At 42.0% G+C, this 22,148-nt stretch overlaps 1 protein-coding gene across 2 annotated transcripts in view; it reads right to left on the minus strand.

Moving 5' to 3' along the window:
* Tspan12 (tetraspanin 12) overlaps window positions 1-22,148 on the minus strand; it is a 101,107-nt gene that overhangs the window by 15,395 nt on the left and 63,564 nt on the right. For both annotated transcript variants that reach the window (XM_075953564.1, XM_075953563.1), the window contains exons 6-8: window positions 16,361-16,435; window positions 11,706-11,813; window positions 7,829-7,972 (exon numbers count right to left, since the gene is read on the minus strand). In XM_075953564.1, coding sequence (XP_075809679.1) covers window positions 7,829-7,972; window positions 11,706-11,813; window positions 16,361-16,435 — 327 coding nt within the window. The remainder of the gene's footprint in view (window positions 1-7,828; window positions 7,973-11,705; window positions 11,814-16,360; window positions 16,436-22,148) is intronic.

Raw genomic sequence — 22,148 nt, forward strand, 5'->3', positions numbered from 1 at the left:
TGCATTTCAACAATGGGACTGATAGAACCTAATCACCTCACCCCTTCAGTACAGGGTTCCTCTCTCCAGGATCCAAATCAAAGCCAGCAGGCTTGCCGCTTCGCTGCCGTGACCCCCAGTCTGTACCTATCCTTTCTGCTTTTGATTTGAAGTGCCTTTCACAATTGTTTGCTCCAGTTCATTCTCAATGCCTTACACTGAATCCTAGCCCTTGTAATCACACGAATTATCCACCAATCTCCTACCTAATTTTCCTGCCTCAAGGCCTGACCTTCACCTTAATTGCCTGCCTCATCCCCTTCTTTACAACACTAGCGTTATGATTTTTAAGGACAATCTGAAGTTATTGCTGTGTAACATACTTTTGGGGGGCCAAAATACAATAAAGGCTTTTGATGGCACTACAGTCTGCAGGCAAACATTGTTAGTCTGTACTAATAAAGCAGAGGAGGAAAGTGGTCTTTTTGAACAGTGAAGAAGGAACAGGAAACTCCCCATTGAACTCTGTCAAGAAAGACAGCAGAAAGAAAAGAACAATGCATTTGTATACCTGCAGCAAAACTGCCAGAGCATTTCCAGGCCAGATTAGATCAAGTGAAGCCTGCAGATAAAAGCCCTTCCCTGGGCCCCACCAGCCACAAACAACCCAAACTGGTCCTCCAAGGGGCTTTGATAAAACAGGCAACACCCCAAGCCAGAGTCAACCTGATCCTGCTGACAGTTTAGAGAGAGATAATGAAGTCAGAAGAAAAGAAGGATAGAAGATATCTGAGCTTATATAAAGAACCCCGAGAAAGAAACTTCTTGGGGAAATTCCATCTAAATAACCACTGAGCCTGAAAAGCCGCCTACCGTTTACCATCTGGGCAGGGGGGCTCTCTGAGTGTTTATCTGGCAGTGGAGATTCATTATTAATAAATCAGTCTCCCACAACTACTTTGTCCTAACTTTCCCTTTCACGGGAATGCCTTAAATTTGTGAGCATGCTTGCCTTTTGACTAGGCAATTACAGACTTGAGTGTAAGATCTGTGTGTTAGCAGAACTTACGAGGCTATTCATAACAGCCGCTGCTCTGTGCACCACGCTGACAGCCCATTCTCTTCCCGTGCTGTCAGTTCTAACTGTGTACCAGGACTTGGCTGGAAAAGGCCTCTTCTGCCACTTGCCAATCAAATGCTTTCTTCACGTGGATAACAGCTACTTACCCTTTAGACTGAAAGACCCACGAAATACCACCAACGCCATGTGTTCCCCCCACTGCACAACTGGAGTACAAAGACAATGGCAACTAAGGATCGTCTCGTCCATACCAGCTCCCTTTTGTGCCCTCCTTCAAGAGGATCTGAATCTTACTTCATTTTCTAGACCCTGTATTTCCATCTCAGTTCAGAAATGAGGAAAAATTAGAACAGGATGTCATGTCTGAAAAATGTTTCCATACACAGAAAATACTGATCGTTAGAATTGGCCGACAGTGTTAACAGGAGGGGGTTGTTAACGAACAGCAGCGAGGGTAGGGACAGTGCTCAGGAAAACAAACAAACAAACAAAAAACCAAAAATAAGAAACGGTGTAATAATTATCCTTCAAGTTCAGAAGAATACAAAAGAGATCAGCAAGAACAGAGCAGAACCACACAGCAACTCAGTGATGATGAACCGCGGGAAATCATTATAATCAACCCACATATCAACCAGTACTCTACATGAGATAAGAAGACTTCAGAGAGCACTGCTGACCAAATTCTAGGTTATTCTTAGTTCTTTCCCACTACTCCATGCCTGCCTGTATGCCCCGATTTTAGCAAGAATTCTTCTGTTCATAGAGTTCCCCCATTCTTCATATCTCATCCTTCACCCCCTACCCCCTTATGAAAGTCTGATCGCATTGGTCTGCCATCAGCAAGAATTCTATTGGCTCCTGGTAGCTCCAATCTCCCTTGCTCCTAAGGTTTCCTTTTAGTAACTTTCCATTAAGTGATGCTCACCTGCTCCTTCATTAAGCCGTGGTTCCTGGTCCCTGGTCCATATTGGATTTGCCTATCTATACACAATAGTCTTTGGCATGTTCTCTGTGTCCTGAAGGCCGAGGAACAGAAAAAGCGGTGCACACCTTCACTTGCTCACTTGCTGCCCTTTCTGACTTCCTTTCTTCATAGGTGGTAGTGGGAGAAGAAATAAACTACTATGTAAAGCAGTGGTTCTCAACCTTCCTAACGCTGTGACCCTTTAATACAGTTTCTCATGTTTTTGTGACCCCCACAACAATAAAATTATTTTGTTGCTGCTTCATAACTGCAATTCTGCTACTGTTAGGAATTATAATGTAAATGTCTGATAGACAGGATATCTGCTCTGCGACCCTTGTGAAGGGTAGTTTGACCCCAAGGAGGTAGTGACACACAGGTTGAGAACCACTGTTCTAAAGTTGTACATGGTTTATAGCAACGTAATTGCCAGGGAGAAAAATCATTGACTATTTGAGATTCATACCCAACACATGAAATGTAGAAAGTCTAAGGGTTTAGAGGGAAAATGTCCCAAAGGCACCCTGCCACGTGAAGGGTCTCGCTCTGTACTGTCTTACACACAGCACTGCATCACTGAGAACATTATTATTCATGAAAAATAGTCAGTGTATTTTAGCAATCATCTCTCCTTTAACTACAAGACATAGACATGTTTCGCTTGACTTTCAGTCCATCTTTGCTTTACAATTTGAGTGGATCCGTCTGAGGTAGGGCTGCTATGAGCCTGGTTGGCGTCATCTGTTTTTCTCGCGATGGAGCTCGAGAGCCTTTGGGTTCCCTTGAAGGGCCTGATTGCTGCCCTTCTGAGATGAAGACAACAGTTATTCTCCCTAACGAAGCCCCTGAAAGTTTCGATGGCAGCTTTGGCTACTGCTCCGCGGCAAAAGGCACACAAGGTACTGAAAGCGAGTTTGTTTGATGGTGCAATTTGTAGTTCTTCCAAGAAAAGCCCACACCCACGGCAGCAGGTCTGGGATCCCAGCGCTGTGAAACTTTCTAACATCCTTCATGTATTTTCTGCTCCTCTCGTTTGTTTTCTCCAGGCCAAGCCTAAACATTGCAGACTTATAGTGGGGAAAAGGTGCCATGCAGCATGGTGAATCTCACCAACGTCAGCTCTGACAAGGAGACATGCAGCATGCGAAATCTCACCAGCTTCAAGTCTGAGTTTGAAGCTTGACTGAGGTCAAGTCTACCAGGCAGCATTTGACGGCATGATTACACAGACACTTCTCAAGAATGGTGTACCAGGAAGCCAGTGATTATTGACCAGACCTTGATACTTGTGGTTTCCTAAACCAAAAAACACTCTTCACAGACTTTGCCCAGTTGAGTCCTTGTCTCCAGTTGGTTTCAGTTGAAATGCTACCTGTGATGATAGACTGCCCCCACCGATAACGTCTCACTCTAGTACTGAGTTCAAAGCCTTCAAAGCATTTACTACCACCTGTTTTTTCTTCCTTCTGTAATTGTCTTTTTCTTGTTGTTGCTACATGTCTATATTGCTACTCTTTTAAGCTATCAGAGAGAATTTTGTTCACAACATTCTACACTGAAGGAAGAACTCAAGACAATCACAAAATATTTCGGGTACACAGATATACAAAATCAAAGTAAGAGTCAGAGATAGTCGCACGTGTAATTATCAAGCCTATATCTTACTAAAGTGTATATGCTCTAATTATTGGACATTCATGGGTTTGTGTGCCAGATCTAACTGTAGCTCTGGTAAGGATATTTCAAAAAAAAATGTGCAGTTGTTGCTATATTTCTGCCCTATCATTTTTCACAGGTTTCGAAATATGTCATAAAATATTATTGGGTCAGGGAACCAGGCAGGCCACCAGATGGTTGAGAATGATTTATTTCCCTGGTTTCAGACTCGTGAAGAAAGAGCACAGGAAGAAAGTCAGTACTTATCTCTGAACTTGCAGAATATGGGAGATAAAGGGACCTTGAAGTCCATCTAGTACAGGCTCACTGGTAATTTCAAAACCCCTGCTGCAGTACCCAGTGACGTGGCCATCCGTCCTTGACTTTAATATTTTCAGTAATGAGACACAATTTTATAAGATGTCTGTCTCATGATTGGACAGATGCTGATGAGCAAGGTCTTCCTCCCATTGATGCAGAATGTCCTTCCTGTAACATCTGGCCCTTGGAGCAACACTGTGCATTCCCTTTTCCTGGTCTAAATTATGAACTTTGAGATATTTGAAAACAGCTAAGATATTTTCTCTTAGTGTCCTCAACTTCAAAAGAATTCTCTCAACCCCTCCCCCCAGTTCTTGGTTACCCATTTCTCCTTTTAAATACGCATTTTGCTACTGGATGATGTCAGCATGCTTATTTCTTAATTGCGGACCTAATTGTACTTGAGCTATAAAGCTACGAAACGATCCACTTTTGAAAGTCAATTATGCATCTAACTGTGTCCTGTTATCATTACTAATATCAGCATCAGTTGTTAATTGTCAAATGCAAAAGCAGATTACTCTGCTATGACCTATCTACCCAGAGGTCTGTGTCAGAATCGATCAATGACTGCCCGAACCGGCTGACTATTGAAAGTCTTCTGATCAAAATCGGAAAACATTTAAATTAATCTGGGCTACCAGTTTGCACAAGGACAGCAATAAGGCTTCCTCTGACCTCTCCACTAGGCATCCTGAAAACACAGCACCAAAGGAGAGCATCCCATTAGGAAGCAGTAGCAGAAATGATCTGAGCCACTTTCAGGCTTTGAAGAGCTACACAGTGGGGCTGCAGTCTTATGACCTCCACCATGGTTCTAACCATCAGCATCAAGGCAGATGCCACATCACTGTGCCGGAGCCCTGTCATTGTCGGTGCTGATTTGCTGATTTCCCAATCAGCAAAATTTACACTAGGAACACTGATAGGATTCGATTCACATATCTATACCTATATACATACCGTAATCACCTGTTCTTGTAATGGACAGCAATAAATCATAACGTATTTAAACTCTGCAGTAGTTTCTACTTAACACTCTCAGAAATATTGAGTCCTGTATTCTGTAGCATAGAAAAAGGATGGCTTGGTCGCCTTCTATCATGTTCTACAATATGCGCTCGGCAACACAGCACTCGACTTTCACCTGAGCTCAACACTGAGGGACCTGGAAACATCAACTCAAAGATGTCTTGTTCAGTTAACTGTATCTGATGTGTCCTTTGTGTCACTGAAGCCAAATTCATCTAATCATAATGTGTTTGAAATAGTAAAAGCCAAACACTGTATTTTCAGTAATGTGAGGAAATCACGATACATGTTTTTATTTTCTTTTAAAAGTAAACAAGCTGAGTTACTCAGCTGTTACAACAATTCTGGTTATAGGTTAGACTATGTCCTCGAAAAATTTATGTTGAATCTGTTCTCTTCACAGTTCAGGGTGCGATTTTATGACAGTTGGGTTGTTGAAGGTGTAATGAAGTGATGATGAACCTAGATTGCAGAATGCTGGGCTCCAAGGTGACCTTTCAGGGGGGATTTGGAGACAGAAGCACACCTGGAATATACCGTATTAAGAGAAAAACACAGACCGGGACAATTTTTCCACAGGACCAGAAACTGGGGGAGAGGCATACAGTGCCCTTTCTGCTAGGCCTTGGAAGGAAGGAGCTGACCCGACCTTGCAAGCAGAGTTGTTGTACGAGCTGCAGGCCTGCTTTTCGTCCCTCCCGGCCATTCTGTAGTAGGAGCTGCGGGTTGCATTCCTGCCGCCCCAGCTCCTGGTTGCCTGGCTAGCTTGTGCCCCAAAATAACAACACACAAATTGTATTCATTTAAACACTGCCTGGCCCATTTCATCTAGCCTCTTCTAGGCTAATTCTCACGTATTAATTTAGCCCATTTCTAATAATCTGTGTAGCACCGCTAGGTGCGCTTACCGGGAAAGATTCAGCATGTCTGACCTGGCGGCTTGGTTCATTGCATCTGCCCAGGAGAGGGGAGCATGGCCTCTGAGCTCACTTCCTCTTTCTCCCAGCATTCTGTTCTGTTCACTCCTCCCATCTATGTTTTAACCTATGAGGCCAAGCAGTTTCTTGATTACTTAACCAATGACCTTCCTCCATCACAGAGTGACCTTGAATTTCTACTCTGTAGAACTCTGTTGTCCAAATCACTTAGCTTGCAATCCTATGTTGAAATTAATTCAAATCAATTAGTATGCAGTATAAACTCTGTATCTCCACAACTGACTTTGTAGGTAGCCTTTAAAAAAACGAGTGTACAATATTGTGTGGTGTTAAAAAAAATGTATTCTCTCCTAAAGTACACCAGAGGCATATATCTTAAAAGTCCTGATGCTGAGGATGTGGTGGGGTGGCTCAGTGAGTAAAGGAATTATTTGTTATACATGCATTAGAACCTGAGTTCCAATCCCCAGCACCTACATCAATGCTGGGTATGGCAGCACATACCTGTAGCCCCAGTACTGGGGTAGCAGAGAGAGGTAGATGCCACAGATTTGCTTGCTAACCAGCCTAGGCAAGTCAGGAAGCTCCAGGGTCAGTGAGAGACCCTGTCTTAACCAGCAAGGTGGAGCAAAGTAGAGTGACAACTGAAATCAACTTCTGTGCACAGATATGCACAGAACACACACGCATGCACACATGCACACACACAGGCATCCTTATTAGAGCCATATCACAGATACACATAACCTATAAGGATGTATTTCTGTTGCAGTATAGACAGTCTTAGTTATGTGAAGCCCTATGTGTCCAGCAGTGTCCCATGACTGCATGACCAATGCATCCACAAGTAGATATGTGCTTACTGCAGCTGAGTAATGAAATTTTAATTTAATTATGTGTCTAATTTAATAAAAATAATCACAGATAACCAGTGACTACTGTAAAACTTTAAATTTTTTTCATTTATTTAATCTCATGTGCATGTGTGTATGCCTAGATTTAAATACATGCAAGCGTGTGCGGGAGCCTGTGGGGCTTAGAAGGGGGTGTCAGACTCCCAGGAACTGGAGTTACAGATGGTTGTGAGCCACCAAGTGCTGGGTGCTGGGAACTGAACCCAGATTCTCTGAAAGAGCAATAAGTTTTCTTAACCACTGAGCCATCTCTCCAGCCTAGTTTGCAGGAAAACGTTATGTTTTAATTTGAGAATGACATTCCATTACTGACTGTGAAACCATTAAATATGAAGGGACATAAAACTCCTAAGAAAGAGCAATTTACGATTGGGATAAATCCCGGAAGAACATACACAATGTAAAGTTTTGGCACCAAACTATTAATTTAAACCCAGTAAGGGATTCAGCAAACTAAGAGCGAGGTTACCAGCTATCACCAGCAGGGGGAACCAAAGAGCAGCACACAGGCTTTTCCCGAGAGTTTTCTTTCCCCTACATCAGGGCCCTAAAATAGTCTGCCCAGGAACTGCACGGCCCAGGCTTCCCACAGATCCAGTCAGCCACATAATCCGTAAGTGTTTACTTTCAACAGAGCCCTAGAACACGATAGAAATTGACTCTAGGCATCAGAGTGTAAAATCTAATCAACGGGAAGGGTTATTTTTTTAAAGAATAAAATGAAATTAAATTAATGATAGAGCTCGGTCTTTCCCACTCGCCTCTGTTAACGTGTGGTTAGTGATATTTTCTTTTCACTTTGTTTTCTTATTGCTGCATTAATCAGAGAAGAACTTCTGGTCTAAGGAGTTACACAGAAAGTGAAATTTAAATCAGAACAGTGTTGAAGGTTCTTTTGGGAAGTTTTGTCCATGGTATGGATGACCATACATGGTCTTACCTCTTGGTAAAGGTCACTGAGATCTTCCTGGTGGGCCTGCTTGGAGCATCCTGGGAATTCCCTAACACAGCAGGAATCTGGAGGCCAGTCCATCTCTGTCATTTCCAGCCAGTCGGTGAAGTACACTACTCCACAGCACTTAAACTGAAAAAGAGTTAGCAGCCACACTTAGGAACTACACAAAAGAGATGAGACAGTAGATTTCTTAAACACTGGTAATCATTTGGGGTAAAATTTGCATGTTAGCTAAAGCTCCGTGAGCATACTGTCTTGACGACAGGCATATCATAAAGGAATATCAAAGTCAGCATTGCATAATGGGACCGTTCTGAACAGCAACACCCACCCCTCCTAAAAGCAAACAGTGTCTCACTCTCCAACTCTAGAATCTTCTGCAGATGGTTATAATAATGAAAGCTCTCACACACACACTTACAGATTCAGTAACTGAATGTCGATTATCACTACTTTCTAGTCAATAGAAAGTAGTGAATCTTTTTATTTATTATCCCCTCACTAGTGTAAATACTCAGCAAATTGAACTGTTGTGATAAAAAAAAAAACTTCCACAAATTCTATGGAATGACTTGATGACCAACGCTCACATCACGAAGGTCACCAGGTTCCTTAACCAAGGCAAAAATTTTGAAAATAATTTGACCGAGTTATTATCACCCAATAGGATGGATTTCTTGATAAACTATCATATCCTATCTATATAGATGCAGAAAAATGATGCTGTGCTTAGCTTGAATGTAGTTGGACTTAAGAAAAGTAAGCTTGCCTGTCTCTAAACTGTGCTGAAGAAGAGTGTGTTTTGTTGTACTTAACCATAGATTGTTACTTTGATGAAGGCTTAGAATCCCTGCTTGAAGGCAGGTGCAGACTTATTCAGAACAGATAGCTCTCCTGAGGAGAGCTTTGCCCTTGGATAAGAGAGAAGTCCTCTTCTCTAAGTCAGAAGGAAGGAATATGAACAGTCACGGGAAAGAGCCCTGCCAAGAGTGATGGTTATGCAAATTACATAGCCCAGGAGACCAATCTCTGCTCAAGATTAACACTGAATCATGAAATGTCACAATCCAGAGCCATTTCAAAGCTTAACCAAAAACTTGGAAGAATTCTGAATTCCTCATGCGACAGCAAGCGAGGAAAATATTCAATGTATTCGGTGCATTTTCACTCTCTCTGCCTAAACAGCTTATGATTCAAGAGCTTATGACTTAAAAAGGGAAAGGGCGTCGGAAAAGCACTTTGAATGATAATCACTGGGAGCCATTAACACTGAGAGCTTTGAGAAAGTTTAAAAATAATTTCTGTATTGTCTTAAAGCCGTGGGTGTACCACAGACGGCACAACTAAGGCACGTCCTAAGCACTGCAAGTGTCACCGAGTGACCGATTCTGGTGTCACCACACACTCACCCGACCATTGGGAATTCTGAAAATAAAGCACACGATTAAAAGACTTCCTTTCTGAATGCTGTAAACTATCCACATTGTTAGGTCGGTGTTTTTAAAGCCTTTTACCCAGAGAAGACCTTTTCCTGCATTTCCTTGCCCCACGAGGCCTTTTCGAGCTGACTTGACAGCCTCGGTGGAGTGGTCCATTTATCTGACTTCGCCAGGAAATGAAGACTTCCACGGCGATGGCTTTCCCAGAGAACGTCAACATTCCGTGGCCAGTGCCAACATTGTTAAGGGGCCACTGGCATCCGTCTTCTATGCAGTTGTCTTGCCTACCCAACAGAGGACAGTGGAGGCTTCCTGAACCTCGTCTCAAGGTAAACTCGGTGTTACCCCAGTAAAAATCCGTGTTCTGCCACTACCTGCCGAGACTGCTCCACTCCAAGCCGATACTATGCCAAGCCATAGAAAATACCAGGGCATCGCTATTGTATATGTAAATTAATCGAGGCCCTTGATAAGACAAAATTATTTTCCAAAATCCTATGGCAGCAACTGTGATTCCAAACCTTATACAGCCACTACCAGGTTAAAATAAATACATTTTTTTTAAAAAATGGGGTTTTAAAGAAGGTATTAGTAAGTGTCACTAAGAATTATGTAAGATCCATTCGTTTATGGCACATGCACAAGGAATAAGGGGCTTCGAGGGCTAAAACCTGACCAGGTAATTTCCTGGTCCATGATTTATTGTGGAAGAGAAGCATCCTAGGCTGAGCTGTCGCTCTCCATCTGAATTTACGGGTTAAAATTCTAGCCCTCGCGCCACAGAATGTGACCGTTTATGGCGAAAGAGCCTTTAGAGAAGTAAGTAGTGTCAAAGAAGACCATCGTCAGGGGCATAATTAAGCATGAAAAACATCCTTATAGGAAGATAAAAATTAAACACGGACACATATAAAGTCAAGACAATGAGAACAAGAACGGGGAGAAGGCCATCTACAAGCCAGAGGAGGAGGCTTCAAAAGAATCAGTACTGCTAATCTTGCACTTTTAGCCTCTAGACAAATGAACAAACACTTGCCCTAAGTGACCCTGTCTGTGACACTCAACCATGACAGCCCTATCAGACTAATAGAAAGAGCTTTGAAAGCGTTCCACACGTTCGGAAGTATTCACCACTCTTTTTAGGCAAACGAGCCTTGTGAGATAAGAGAGACCAGGCCAAGGGGACTGGCGTGGAATGCTTGCAGTGCATGGACACTGCTCACAGAGGTAGAGCCCCACAGGAGGAAAACAAGGTCGCTGTTTCTCAACCCGGTTTGTCGTAGTTTATATCATCCATTCCAGAAAGTAGACTCTGGAACTCTACCCAGGATGGCCCCTGAACAGGGCTTCCTATAAACGCCCCGGTACGCCACACGTCTTCCCATTGTGTTGTTTCTACTATAATTATGCAACAAACAAACAAAGTCAGGAAACAATGGAATAACAGGAAATCTGCGGGGCATTGATAATTTTACCATCTCAGCAACTGTGACTCAAAGCCAGGTTTCGGATATTGTCCTAGGTTTGAACCACAGGCATGGACAGGGTTGGCTGTCCAGTAAGATATTCATCCTCAAATGCTTCATGGGGCAAAGCAAGAAAAAGAAAGTAAACTAAGACACAGGGTCTTCTAGAAATATCACTCCCATCACAAGGAAAACACTTAGGAGAGCTAATTTGAAGGAAGATCCAAGATTAATCTCAAGTCGTTCAATGTTGAAACTTCCAGAAACCAGTTCCCGTTTAAAATACTTGGATAAAATGTAAGACGGTTTTGCAACAGAAGTCTGTTTTGTAATGTCACTGTTACCAAGCAGAAGCTAACTGAGATCAAGTCCATGACATCATTCCCTCTTCTTCCTCCTCAACACTTCAAGGGGTTGAGTACCTGTATTGTTCCTATGTCACAGGTGTGGAAATGGAGGTTTAAGGAATTCGTTGAAATGATAATAAGTAACAGAGATGGGATTTGAACCAAAGACATCCTGACTAGGGAAAAAAAAACAGGCTGGTTGGTAAGGATGTTCATCCGAACAAAATGCACAAAAGGAAGCAACTTTATAAAAGGTTGAAACAAAGTTTAAAGCCCTGGTAACTCCAAAAGCAGTAAAACAATCTGCAAAGAGAAATTTCTAAGTAAAACTTTAACTGTTTATTAAATAACTCATGAAAAGGAAACTCCAGAGTAATTCAGCAAAACAACTTCTGAAGAAGCGCGTGTGGACCAAAGGACTGGAGGTGAACGGCTGTATCTGAGATGAAAAGACAACGGAGAGTGGGTTGCAGCATGCAGGGAAAAAAAACCTGCCCCAGTGACGGCGGATGCCCAGGCTTCAGTTTGCACTGCAGAAATGATCAAAATCAACGTTTTGAACACCTGCTTTGACAACTTGCTTTTAACCCCCAGGAACAACAGCACTTACCTCTCGCTGAAAAAAATTCCAAGCATGTGTAAGCCATCTATACCTGGGTAAGCCGTAATTTGTCATTCTGGCTTTCAAAGTAACCATATCTGACCACTGTACCGGCATCTAGAGATAGGAAACAAAGCAAAACGAAACATCAAGATCCAAGTCCAAGCAGCCAGGTAAAGGCTCACTCACGCATATAAATCGACAACCTTCAGCACGCTGACAACACAACCCCACATGGGCGCAGAGTGAGCTGAGGCTGACACATACCATTTTAATTTGTACTTGCTTAGACACTACATTAAGCTCACGCAAACAAGCCAGACATTCACGAAACTGAACATGGGGATCGAGAACTAGGATAGAGAAAGAAGACGTGCGTGTGAGCTTCTAAAACAGAGGTTCTCATCATCTCTAATGCTGTAATGCTTTAATACAGTTCCTCATGTTGTGATGACCCCTCCAACCATAATTCTTTTCATTGCTACTACATAACTGTCATATTGCTACTGTTATGGATGATAATGTACATATATGTGGTTTCCAACAGTCTTAGTCAACCTCTTGAAAGAGTCATTCGACTCCCCTCCCGCAACGTCATGACCTAACACCAGGGTAATTTTGAGATCTTATTAAAAATCATAATATCAGGCTGGAGAGAGGGCTCTGTGTATAAGAGGGCATGCGGCAGACCTGAGCTCAGATCTCCATCATACAGGAGAGGCTGGATGTGGGCACGTGTGCCTGTAACCCCAGCACTCAGGAGGTGGGAGGAAGGACAGCTAGCAGAGGAGCTCTGGAACTTAAGGGCATCAACCTAGCAGAAAACACCTGTCTCCAGACTCTGTGTGAGATACTGTCTGAAAGAAACAAGGAAGGGGTCGTTGGAGGAGGACATCCGCTCTCCTCTGGCCTCAGCACCTGCACGTGTGTGCGTGCGTCTGCGAACACCGAACACACGTGCACACAGCGTACATTGGTGCACATAAATTTTTATTAAAAATTAAATTTAAAAATAATGTCAACAATTGAGAGTCAAAGACAGGTGGGTCTCTATAAGCTCAAGGCCAACCTGGTCTACAAAGCAAGTTGAAGGAGAGCCAGAGCTACCTCAGCAAAAAAAAAAAAAAAAAAAAAGTAGTATCCGTAGAAGTTTAAAAAATTCCTTAGCCACAGAAATTCTTCAACTTTATTTTTTCTAGCTATTTTTAATAATCGCTTGGAAACACAAATACAAAAAAATAGCAAGTAGGTTGGGTATGCATTCTATTCTTATGATTTCATAAAGTTCAGAAAACTAGGCAAAGTTCAAGCCACCCACTACGAATTAGCATTATCTCATATCCTTTATGGTATAAAATAAATGGAAGTAAAATAAGTTTTCAAGAAATATATCATCTGAAACAGCTAATGTTATTGACAGGTTTTAGCTGGAGTATTGATAGGAGCTGAGGGCATAGAAACGACGAAACTAATGGGGGGCAGACAGATGTCAAGTCTCTTGACTGAGTTAATAGAGTAACTTTTTCTGAATTTTTGCTTTCCAAAATAAACACTGGTTGTTGCTGCACTGTGGCCACCATCAATCTCAAACCAAATGTGGCAAGAGAACAGAGGACCATTGAGGTTCTGGCACCAAATTCGGGGGCACTGGCCATAAAACACAACACACAGTGAACAGCTCGCTTGCATGAAACAGAAACGAGCACAAAGCCCATTCTATGTAAAGGTTGGATTCTGCAAAATTTGACAGACAATAAACTTTAATGAGACTTCTCTTTTACGTTGTTATTAGGACAGAAGCAATAAAAATGGCAACTCTGGTTTCCTCTTCTGCAAGGCTGCGCTCCATCTTTCACTTGGACATGGACCTTTCCTCCTCTCTCCTGGTGATGGAATAGGGAAGATTTATACAAGCAAAACAATGACGTGTGATCATAGCTGAAATGGCTAGCAGTGTGCATTCATTTAGTGCCCTAGGAACGGAAACCACTGAGGACCGTCCCTGAATAGACAGCAAATGGAAGTTCATTTGTTTTCTATGCTTCTTGACAAGGAAGCGCCCCTCTCAGACAGGCAGAATGAACTCATTCTAAGCTTCCGGCTGCTTTAGAGACTCATCGTATATCAGCTGAACATATACCTCACAACCCATCTAGAAAATCCATAGTCAGAATGGGGTGTGCCGCCTCGTGACAATAACTATAGCACTTGGAGAATGGAGGCGGGAGGGTTGCCATGAATATGAGAACAGCCTGTATTACATAGTGAGTTCTAGGCTAGCTTGGGCTATTAAGATTCTACCTCTAAACTAAACAAATAAAGGAATCCATAGAAAGATACTCATTTGAATTACCACATAGAATACAATCAAAAGCTGAGCTTAAAAGAATGAATAATTATTTATAAGATTGATTCTTCTGTTGTTTGCCTGTTAGGCATGTACGCTATTCTTGGAAACTGAAAAACTGAAAAACAGAGTAAACTTCATATAAGGAAGTTTCAAAACAAAAATCCTGGGCCCTACAATTTTTCATTTTCCTAATGGACAAAGTTTCTAGGTATGACGTGAAAGTCTAACTAAGCGAGAGCAAGTGGACCATTTTTTTATATGGGTTTTCCCATATATTCTCAATTTTATATTGAGTTAGTTAGAACCGACCCTGACCCTTCAACTTTCCATTGATTGGATCTTCTTCCTCTGAGTCCTCATATGTGGAGGTATACAGGTCTTCACAGAGCTGTGACTCCTAGCACAGATCACCTTTGACCATTAATCTGTGGTACCCAGGGGATATCCAGTCAGTGACTAACCTCAGAACACTACAGATTAATCACAGAATCTTTTTTTAAAAAAATTCTTATAACTACTATATTTGCAAAACAAATTCTTTTGGGTTTTTTGTATTGTTTTAATCGAGTTTATTGAGCTATACATTTTTTTTCTGTTTTCTTCCCTTCTTCTCCCCTCCCTTCTACCCCTTCCCCTGGTCCCCATGCTCCCAATTTACTCAGGAAGTCTTGTCTTTTTTTACTTCCTGTGTAGATTAGATTCATGTATGTTATCTTAGGGTCCTCATTGTCGTCTAGGGTCTCTGAGACGGCATTGTAAGCTGGTTTTCTTTTCTTTATGTCTAAAAGCCACTTATGAATGAATAAATGTGATATTTGTCTTTCTTTTTCTGGATTACCTCATTCAATAGGATGTTTTCTAGATCCACCCATTTGCCTACAAATTTCAAGTTGTCATTTTTTTCTGCTGTGTAGTACTCCATTGCATAAATGTACCACATTTTCCTTATCCATTCTTCAGTGGAGGGGCATTTAGGCTGTTTCTAGGTTCTGGCTATGATAAATAAAGCTACTATGAACATAGTTGAGCACATGTCCTTGTGGTACAATTGAGCATTCTTTGGGTATATACCCAAAAGTAATATTGCTGGATCTTGAGGAAGGTTGTTTCCTAATTGTCTGAGAAATCACCATTCTGACATCCAAAGGTGCTCTCTAAAAATAGAATATTATATTCTTATTAATAGTAATAGTAATAAGAATATAATAAATATTATTAATAATAGTATACCAATAATAGAAATGACATCAATTGTATTACGCAAATGCCTAATGCCCTGCTTATTTCTGAAGCAAACACAACACTATCACCTTCTCATTACTATTGCCCTCTCTTAAGAGGTCTTGAATGTTTAAATGCTTACGATACACCAGAAGCTTTTCAGGTGCCCAGGCCCCACCTCTTCCCTGTGTTCTAATCAAGCACATCTGGACTGGTAGGGAGGAATGCACATGATTCAGAACCACCTTTTAAGCCTCCCCAGAAGGCCCAAGGGCAACACATTGAAAAGTACCATTTTGCATAAACAGAATTGCTCTATGAAGCATGATACCAGCCAGCATGCACAGACATGCAAAGCAACTCCATTCCTCACTGGGAACAATCATACTAATTTCACCACTGCAGCGAACAACCTAAGCAATAGCCAGGGTTGGGGTAGGAGGTTGTGGGGTGGGGGGGGAGAGGGGGAAGGAGTAGGGAGCAAGTGAAAAAGCAACTGGTGGAAAAGGTTGAAAGAACTCTCTTATTCTAAGAAAGCTATAAAGGTTTTTTCTAGTGGTTTCAATTGCTGAAATAAGACAGGAAACGCTGAACTGTTGTTTTCCAGAAGGCAAATCTCAAGCTGTGAGAGTTTTCACACCATGGTAAGCGCGCAGCAATTCTTCAAATGCACTTCTTAAAGGCCAATATAGTTCAGCTTGTTGCAATCAGGAGATACTGGCTTCCTCCCTGCTTTCTGCTTGAGTCAGCAAGGATGGGCTTACAGGAGGAGGTCTAACATTCTCTAGCAAGCACATGCTTCCTCACTATTAATTCAGAAGCTGGTATAGTTGTCTTAGACTAGTTCCAATCCATGATGTCCATGTTTAAGAAATCTATGGAATTAACGATGTATCACGGGACCCCAAGATAAAGATTTTAAATTACCTCTTGGAAATGTGTTTTATCCTCAGGGGAAAAAAATATACATTTTTTCAGAAAGTGTCAGGAATGTTCACCCTTACCATGTAACGTGATCGTGCAAAGTAACAACCATGTAGCCAAGTCACTCTCCAGAGTCCCACACTGTGATTCTGCCCCACCGGGAACTCACCATAACCTCCTGCTCGTACGTCCACACACCACAAGCCAGTTCTACACAGAAGATGACCAGTAAAGTTCCAAAGTACTGCAGAAAGACAGAGGGAACATTAGTGAAACCTTCCGAGGCAAATGCTATTCAGGGTCATGCTGATCTATGACAAGATTGCACAGGCCCTTCTTCTGGTAGCACAGGGAACAGTTTTCCCCAAGCCCGGGGCCCAGCTACAGGAAAACCATCAGGAGTCACCTAAATGGCCTTTGTTTTGTCACTAGCCAGTTATCAGAGGAAATCTTTTAAAAATGCCAATAGTGTCATTGAGCTAAATTAAGAATGTATATGATGTACTTTAATAAAGCTGAATCAAGTTCTCTGAGAAACGACACCTCGTTCTTTTCAGAATGAATGAAGTGAGGTTTGCAAGTCCAACGCTTTGCTGGTTCATATTTCCCCTTTCTTTTGTATAAAGTGGAGGAGGGCTCCTTTGCTGTAAAAAGGACAATGTAGAATAAAATCTCTACTGCTCATGCTAGTTTAGAATAAACTGTAGATTTCTCCTGTGGAATGTGGCGTTGGGAGGCATACATAAGCAAATAGGTAACAAAGCTGAATGCAGGATTGAAAAGAGAAATGCAAATAAAGAGTTGGTATTTCTGTGAAGCAGAGAATACACAGCATCCTGAAGAGGGAGCAGACCTGCAAGGAAGAAAATAGAGAAGTGTTTAAATAAAAAGGATGTAAATGAATACACAGAGGCAGGTGGGTGGTACAACGGAGCGTCAAGGCGTACAGACATACGTATGCAGAAGAAAGAAAAATGAGAGAGCAACGTCAAAAGGTAATTGAAACCGGATTACGGGGGACACCAGATGACCTGCTAATGGATTTTAAATAGACCAGGTAGGCAGTGAGGTGGCATCCCTCAGTGTTTCTGAATAAGAGGAAGACACAAATGGGTTAAATAATGCCAGGTTACTAACCAGCTTGAAAGGGAAGGACTGAGGAACGAGTTAAAAAGCTTACAAGGTAGTCAACAGGAGCTTGAGGTGAAGACCTGAATTTAGGTAGTGGCCTTGCAGACAAGCAGGAAACAATACCTTCCAATAATAGAGCGAAAGACATTGCACCACCTGGATGCACAGACTGAGGGAGGAAGATGTATCTCCCTAGTAGTAGCTTGTCTGTGGGAAGGTGCAAGAAATATGCACCTTCTTAGCAAAATATAGAAATACATTCCATTCCAAGTGTTACTTCAGAGCTCAGGTGCCTGACAGGGGACCGGAAACTATTCTCTTATTAGAAACTTTTGGACAGCATTCTATTTTTTGAGTTCATAATTTAGTCAAGAGCCTTCTGAAACAGGATGGTCCCCATTCCCTACCCACGGAAATAAGTACAAAAGGAAAGTCGTGTGACTTAGGAATGCGCCTAGTCGATTTCATGGACTAGATCTTTGCAGCATTGTTCTGTGTTCTTCCTTACCACTCCCCATTGGTGGAGGTGACCTTACGGAAGCCAGTAGTGAAAACTGAAGGAAGAGGGGACTTCCAAGAGTTCTCTCCTCTCATTCCCACAGAAGCAGAGCACTGCTGAGCACGAGTCTTCTGCTTCGGGCACAGCACGGAATTAGGTGGTAGCACTAGATGCTGGTGGTACCTTAGACTACCCCCTTCCTTGCAGTCAGAGCTCAAGGGAGAGCAGATACCTAAATGTGTTCCTTATCACATAGGACTTGATAAATTCCTGCTACGCAAAACAGCAAGTGGAAACAAAGCAGAATGGGTTGGCAGTGGTTGCAGTTCCCATGGACTAGAAAAAACTTCAATAAAGGTGATCTTTAAGAGGAAGAGGAGAAAGCAAAACTGTTAGGATTCCAGAAAAAATAAAAGACATCTCAGAAGAGGAAGCAGCAAATGAAAAGCCACTTTCTGGATTAGTGAGTTAAGCAGACTCAAGGTAACCTTGAGTTACCTTGAGGTTGTGACTGGGACAAAAGTGCAGATGCCAGACAATGTTCTGAGGTACCGTGGCCTGGGGAAAGGACTGCGCATTGTCTTCTAAGTGAGATGGAATCATCAATGGGTAGCATGATCTGATACACACCATGGAAACATTCCTAGCAGTTCTATTTGCGGAGAGCAGCCCATAGGAAAAGCAACGTCATGAGATTTACATAAAGGATGGCTAAAGTAGGAGAGGAAGAGCAAGGAGCGCACTGACACAGGGCTGTCGGCTTTCAAGACTTGGCATTTTCAGAGGCTTTGTTCAAAGGCTGTCAAAAAGGGAAGAGCAATCAACGATAGCGAAAATTACAGTTTTCTACTATTTCTATGAAATAGCACTTACAACTTAAAAATAGACACCGCTGCTAGTAGTTTTAACTTGCTTCCTTCATATTTCTTGCATTCAAACAAAAAATACAACCGCATAATCTCTAAGCAGCGCAGCTTGGAAACAGTAATCGGTTCAAAAGATAAAAGTAGCGTTTGCCAAGGGGCTCCCAGTTCACCAGCATCTCTGCTTCCAGCGTATTTAACGCAGATGCAGAGATGCGCAGCCTCAGGACTCAGATTTCTTCTCTAAGTGTTATTTCCAGGGGTGCACTGAAAAATTTCAGCCTTGAAAGGCGAGCTTCAAGCAATCCGGTGAACGAGGTTATCCCGTATCCATCTCTCTCTAGGCTCTCTTTAATACTTACGAAGTATGTCAACATGAAAAATACATTTATTATTGTCGTACAAAGATATCAACCAATATTCTTTCTTATTTTCAACTTAAAATAAGCTATTAGGAGGCGAGGAGACTGCAGGGAAAATCACACTATTTGCACTATGGAATACCTTTGCACAGCTTTAATCTGAAAGCTTAGTTTTTTTCTTTTTGGTGTTGTTTCTTTACTTATTTGGATTTTTCTTGCTGTTGTCGGTGGTGGTGGTGGTGGTGGTTGGTTTTTAACTGAAATTGATATTCTTTTTTATATTGCTATTATTATTATTATTATCGACTTAATTGTTTCTTTTTTGGTTTTCCATTGGAAAGACACTGAAAGAGTGAGTGGGAGATATGGGGGTGGACTGGGAGATGGGTGGTATTGGGGTGCATGGTGTGAAATTTCCAAAGAATCAATAAAAAAAATATGTTTTTAAAAAAGAAAAAAAGGCATGTCTACTCACAATAAAAACCAAGTCCCCTCAAAAGGGAAAACATCACTAAAGATAAATATGGACCCGGTGGTAACTATGTGTACTGACTGGGAAAAAGGGCCACCCTGATCTACCTTGGTGATATCCATGAAGATTTCTGGGCTGAGCTAAATCCTTTGAAATTCCAGCTGAGCTGTCACCCTCATTCCCTGCTTTCCTGAGTCACTGGTGAGTCTGTAAAAGGCCCCGGGGCCTGGCTCTAGGCACATACTCAGATGTAGGTAATATGTCCAATACATAAAGAACTGCCAGGCCTCTAGATTCAAGCCACAGGTTATATATAAAAACAGGTATGCTATCATATAGAGGTTTTTTATAGTGTTATTATTTTGTGTGTTTATGTGTCTGAGTATATGCTGGTGCCCATGGAGGTCATTTGAAGAGCACATAAGTTCCCTGGAATAGAAGTTACAGGTAGCTGAGTATCACTTGGTGCAGGGAACTGAACCCCTGGTCCTCTTCAAGGATAGCAAGTGCCCTTACCAGCTGAGCCATCTCTTGAGCCCCGGAATCCAGTTTCTTAAAACTCACATGACAGTGAGCTGCCAATATTGTTACTTAGTCATCCACAGACATGCATATGTAAAGCGCATACACAGCAAAACATGCTCTAATTCCAAAACTCAGAACTGATTGTTGGCCACATAACATATGACGTGGCCGTTCTTTTAACTCTGGGAAATTCCAGGGGTTTCATCAGATGCAAGTTACCCCATGTGAACCAATCACTGTCTTTATCCCATTAGCACTCGAGGAGACTGACTGATTTGCCCTTGAGGTTCAAAATATCCCTTATTACACTATCAAGTTTTCCTGAAATAAATTAAATGTATACTTCAATGCAAGTGAACATTTTTTTTATGAAGGATGCTACATGTGTTACTATCGCTTTAACCTGAAACATTCAGTCATCTAATTCCAGGCACACTCAAAGTGTTAAATCCGTTCTGGGAACGTTCCGCACGTCAGGCCCATCCCTAGAGCACGCACGTTGAGTGCACTTGCCCTTTGCTTTTCTGGGTGGTGAGATTTGTGCCACGACATGAGTCTTCTACTGACCATCATGCAGAGAACCATGCAACTACTGTTTTAACTGAGGAATTGAATTTGCGGCATCTTGACACCCAATGGACGCCCAACGGTAATCTTTATCTTCAGTAGAATAAAGCTCGCTGAGGCTTAGGTAACAAATCCAGCTCTGTTCAGTATGAAGTGAGTGGCCACACTGTATTTCATAGCTACCCCTGTCCATCCACACAGTGGAGGAACGTCATGCAACCAGCGTCCCACTTGGCAAGTCTCTCTTGGTGGACCTCTCTTCCTAATGTCTTAGTACATGTGGTTTGCTTGATGAGGTTTCCTGAACCTGGTTCGCTGACACAGCACCTCAGCCTGTCCTCTCCCATGTGCCTTTTCTTCTAGAACATGCAAAGTTCTGAACTTGGAGCTAGAAGATTGAAGTTCAAAGCCAGCTCCAGATAGCGGTATGGTTTAGGTCTGTTCATTTAACTGCCTGCTAGCCACTGACTCATCTGTACAATGAAGATAAAAATGAAGTTGTCAAGGGGACTTGGTCCCCATTACGTGATCCAGAAAATGTGAAGTATGTTAGAAATATGCTTCTGTATTACTTTGTGAAACCCCGTACAGCTCCCATTGGTCTTCTCTTCCCTCTAGGACAGCCTGTACTGTCCACAAAGGAGCACAGCTTCTTCCTGGACTGTCCTTTGTTCCTGACCACTGGACTCTCACCTTCCCTAAGTGTATTCAGATCTCCCTGTTGGCTGTATTTTAGGCCTCAGAGGCTTCAACCAGTTTCCTGCCTTCTCCACAAGTACTGTGTCAGTCAGTAGCCAGGCTATCAGTTTCAGCTGGCAAGATCTTATTCTTAACCATCGTTTTATTCCCAGTGCCTAAACAGTCCCTGTCATACTGTGCACACTCAATAAATGTCAGTGGAAATAATGATCAGTTTGCACACTCAAAAGGCCAATTTCAGCATTTCCTTTGGTTTTTTTCTACCTAATTTGAACCTTGAGCTTCTTGTTAACATCTGACTCCGTTGATTTTTGTCTACGCATTTGTATTTTAAATACTGCCTCTCTGTTTTATGTACGTCTGTTTTTGTAGACTATACTCTGCTAATCCAGTGTGCCTGGAAACATTTAAGACCATTTCTACAGTTAAGGAGGGAGGGCACCGTGTTCCTTGCCGTCTTTCTGGACTACTAGCAACTAAGCGTTTTAAAGAAGTAAGAAGAAGAAATTGCAAGTTTCTGTAGGGAAACTCAAGTGTAATTCCTTTCATTACCATTTAGTTACTTTGTAAAATTGTTCAATGTAAGGTTCCTTAAAATAGCTAAGACCCTCTATTCAAACTAACTGAAATTTGCGTTATGCATACCAGTTTTACCCTCAAAATACTGTAATTTTTAAAAAGCACCTAGTAATATGATCTGATTTCCTGATAAGAGGACATGCAACACACATGTAGAGCTGCATTGCTGCCTTTTATGAAAATGTTATAGAAATATAAAAACAAGAACCTTGCCATAATAGACCGGGCTTTAGTTTCTGACTAATTTAACTAATAGCTTG

The sequence above is a fragment of the Microtus pennsylvanicus genome, chromosome 19, assembly GCF_037038515.1.
Source record: "Microtus pennsylvanicus isolate mMicPen1 chromosome 19, mMicPen1.hap1, whole genome shotgun sequence".
Lineage (NCBI taxonomy): Eukaryota > Metazoa > Chordata > Mammalia > Rodentia > Cricetidae > Microtus > Microtus pennsylvanicus.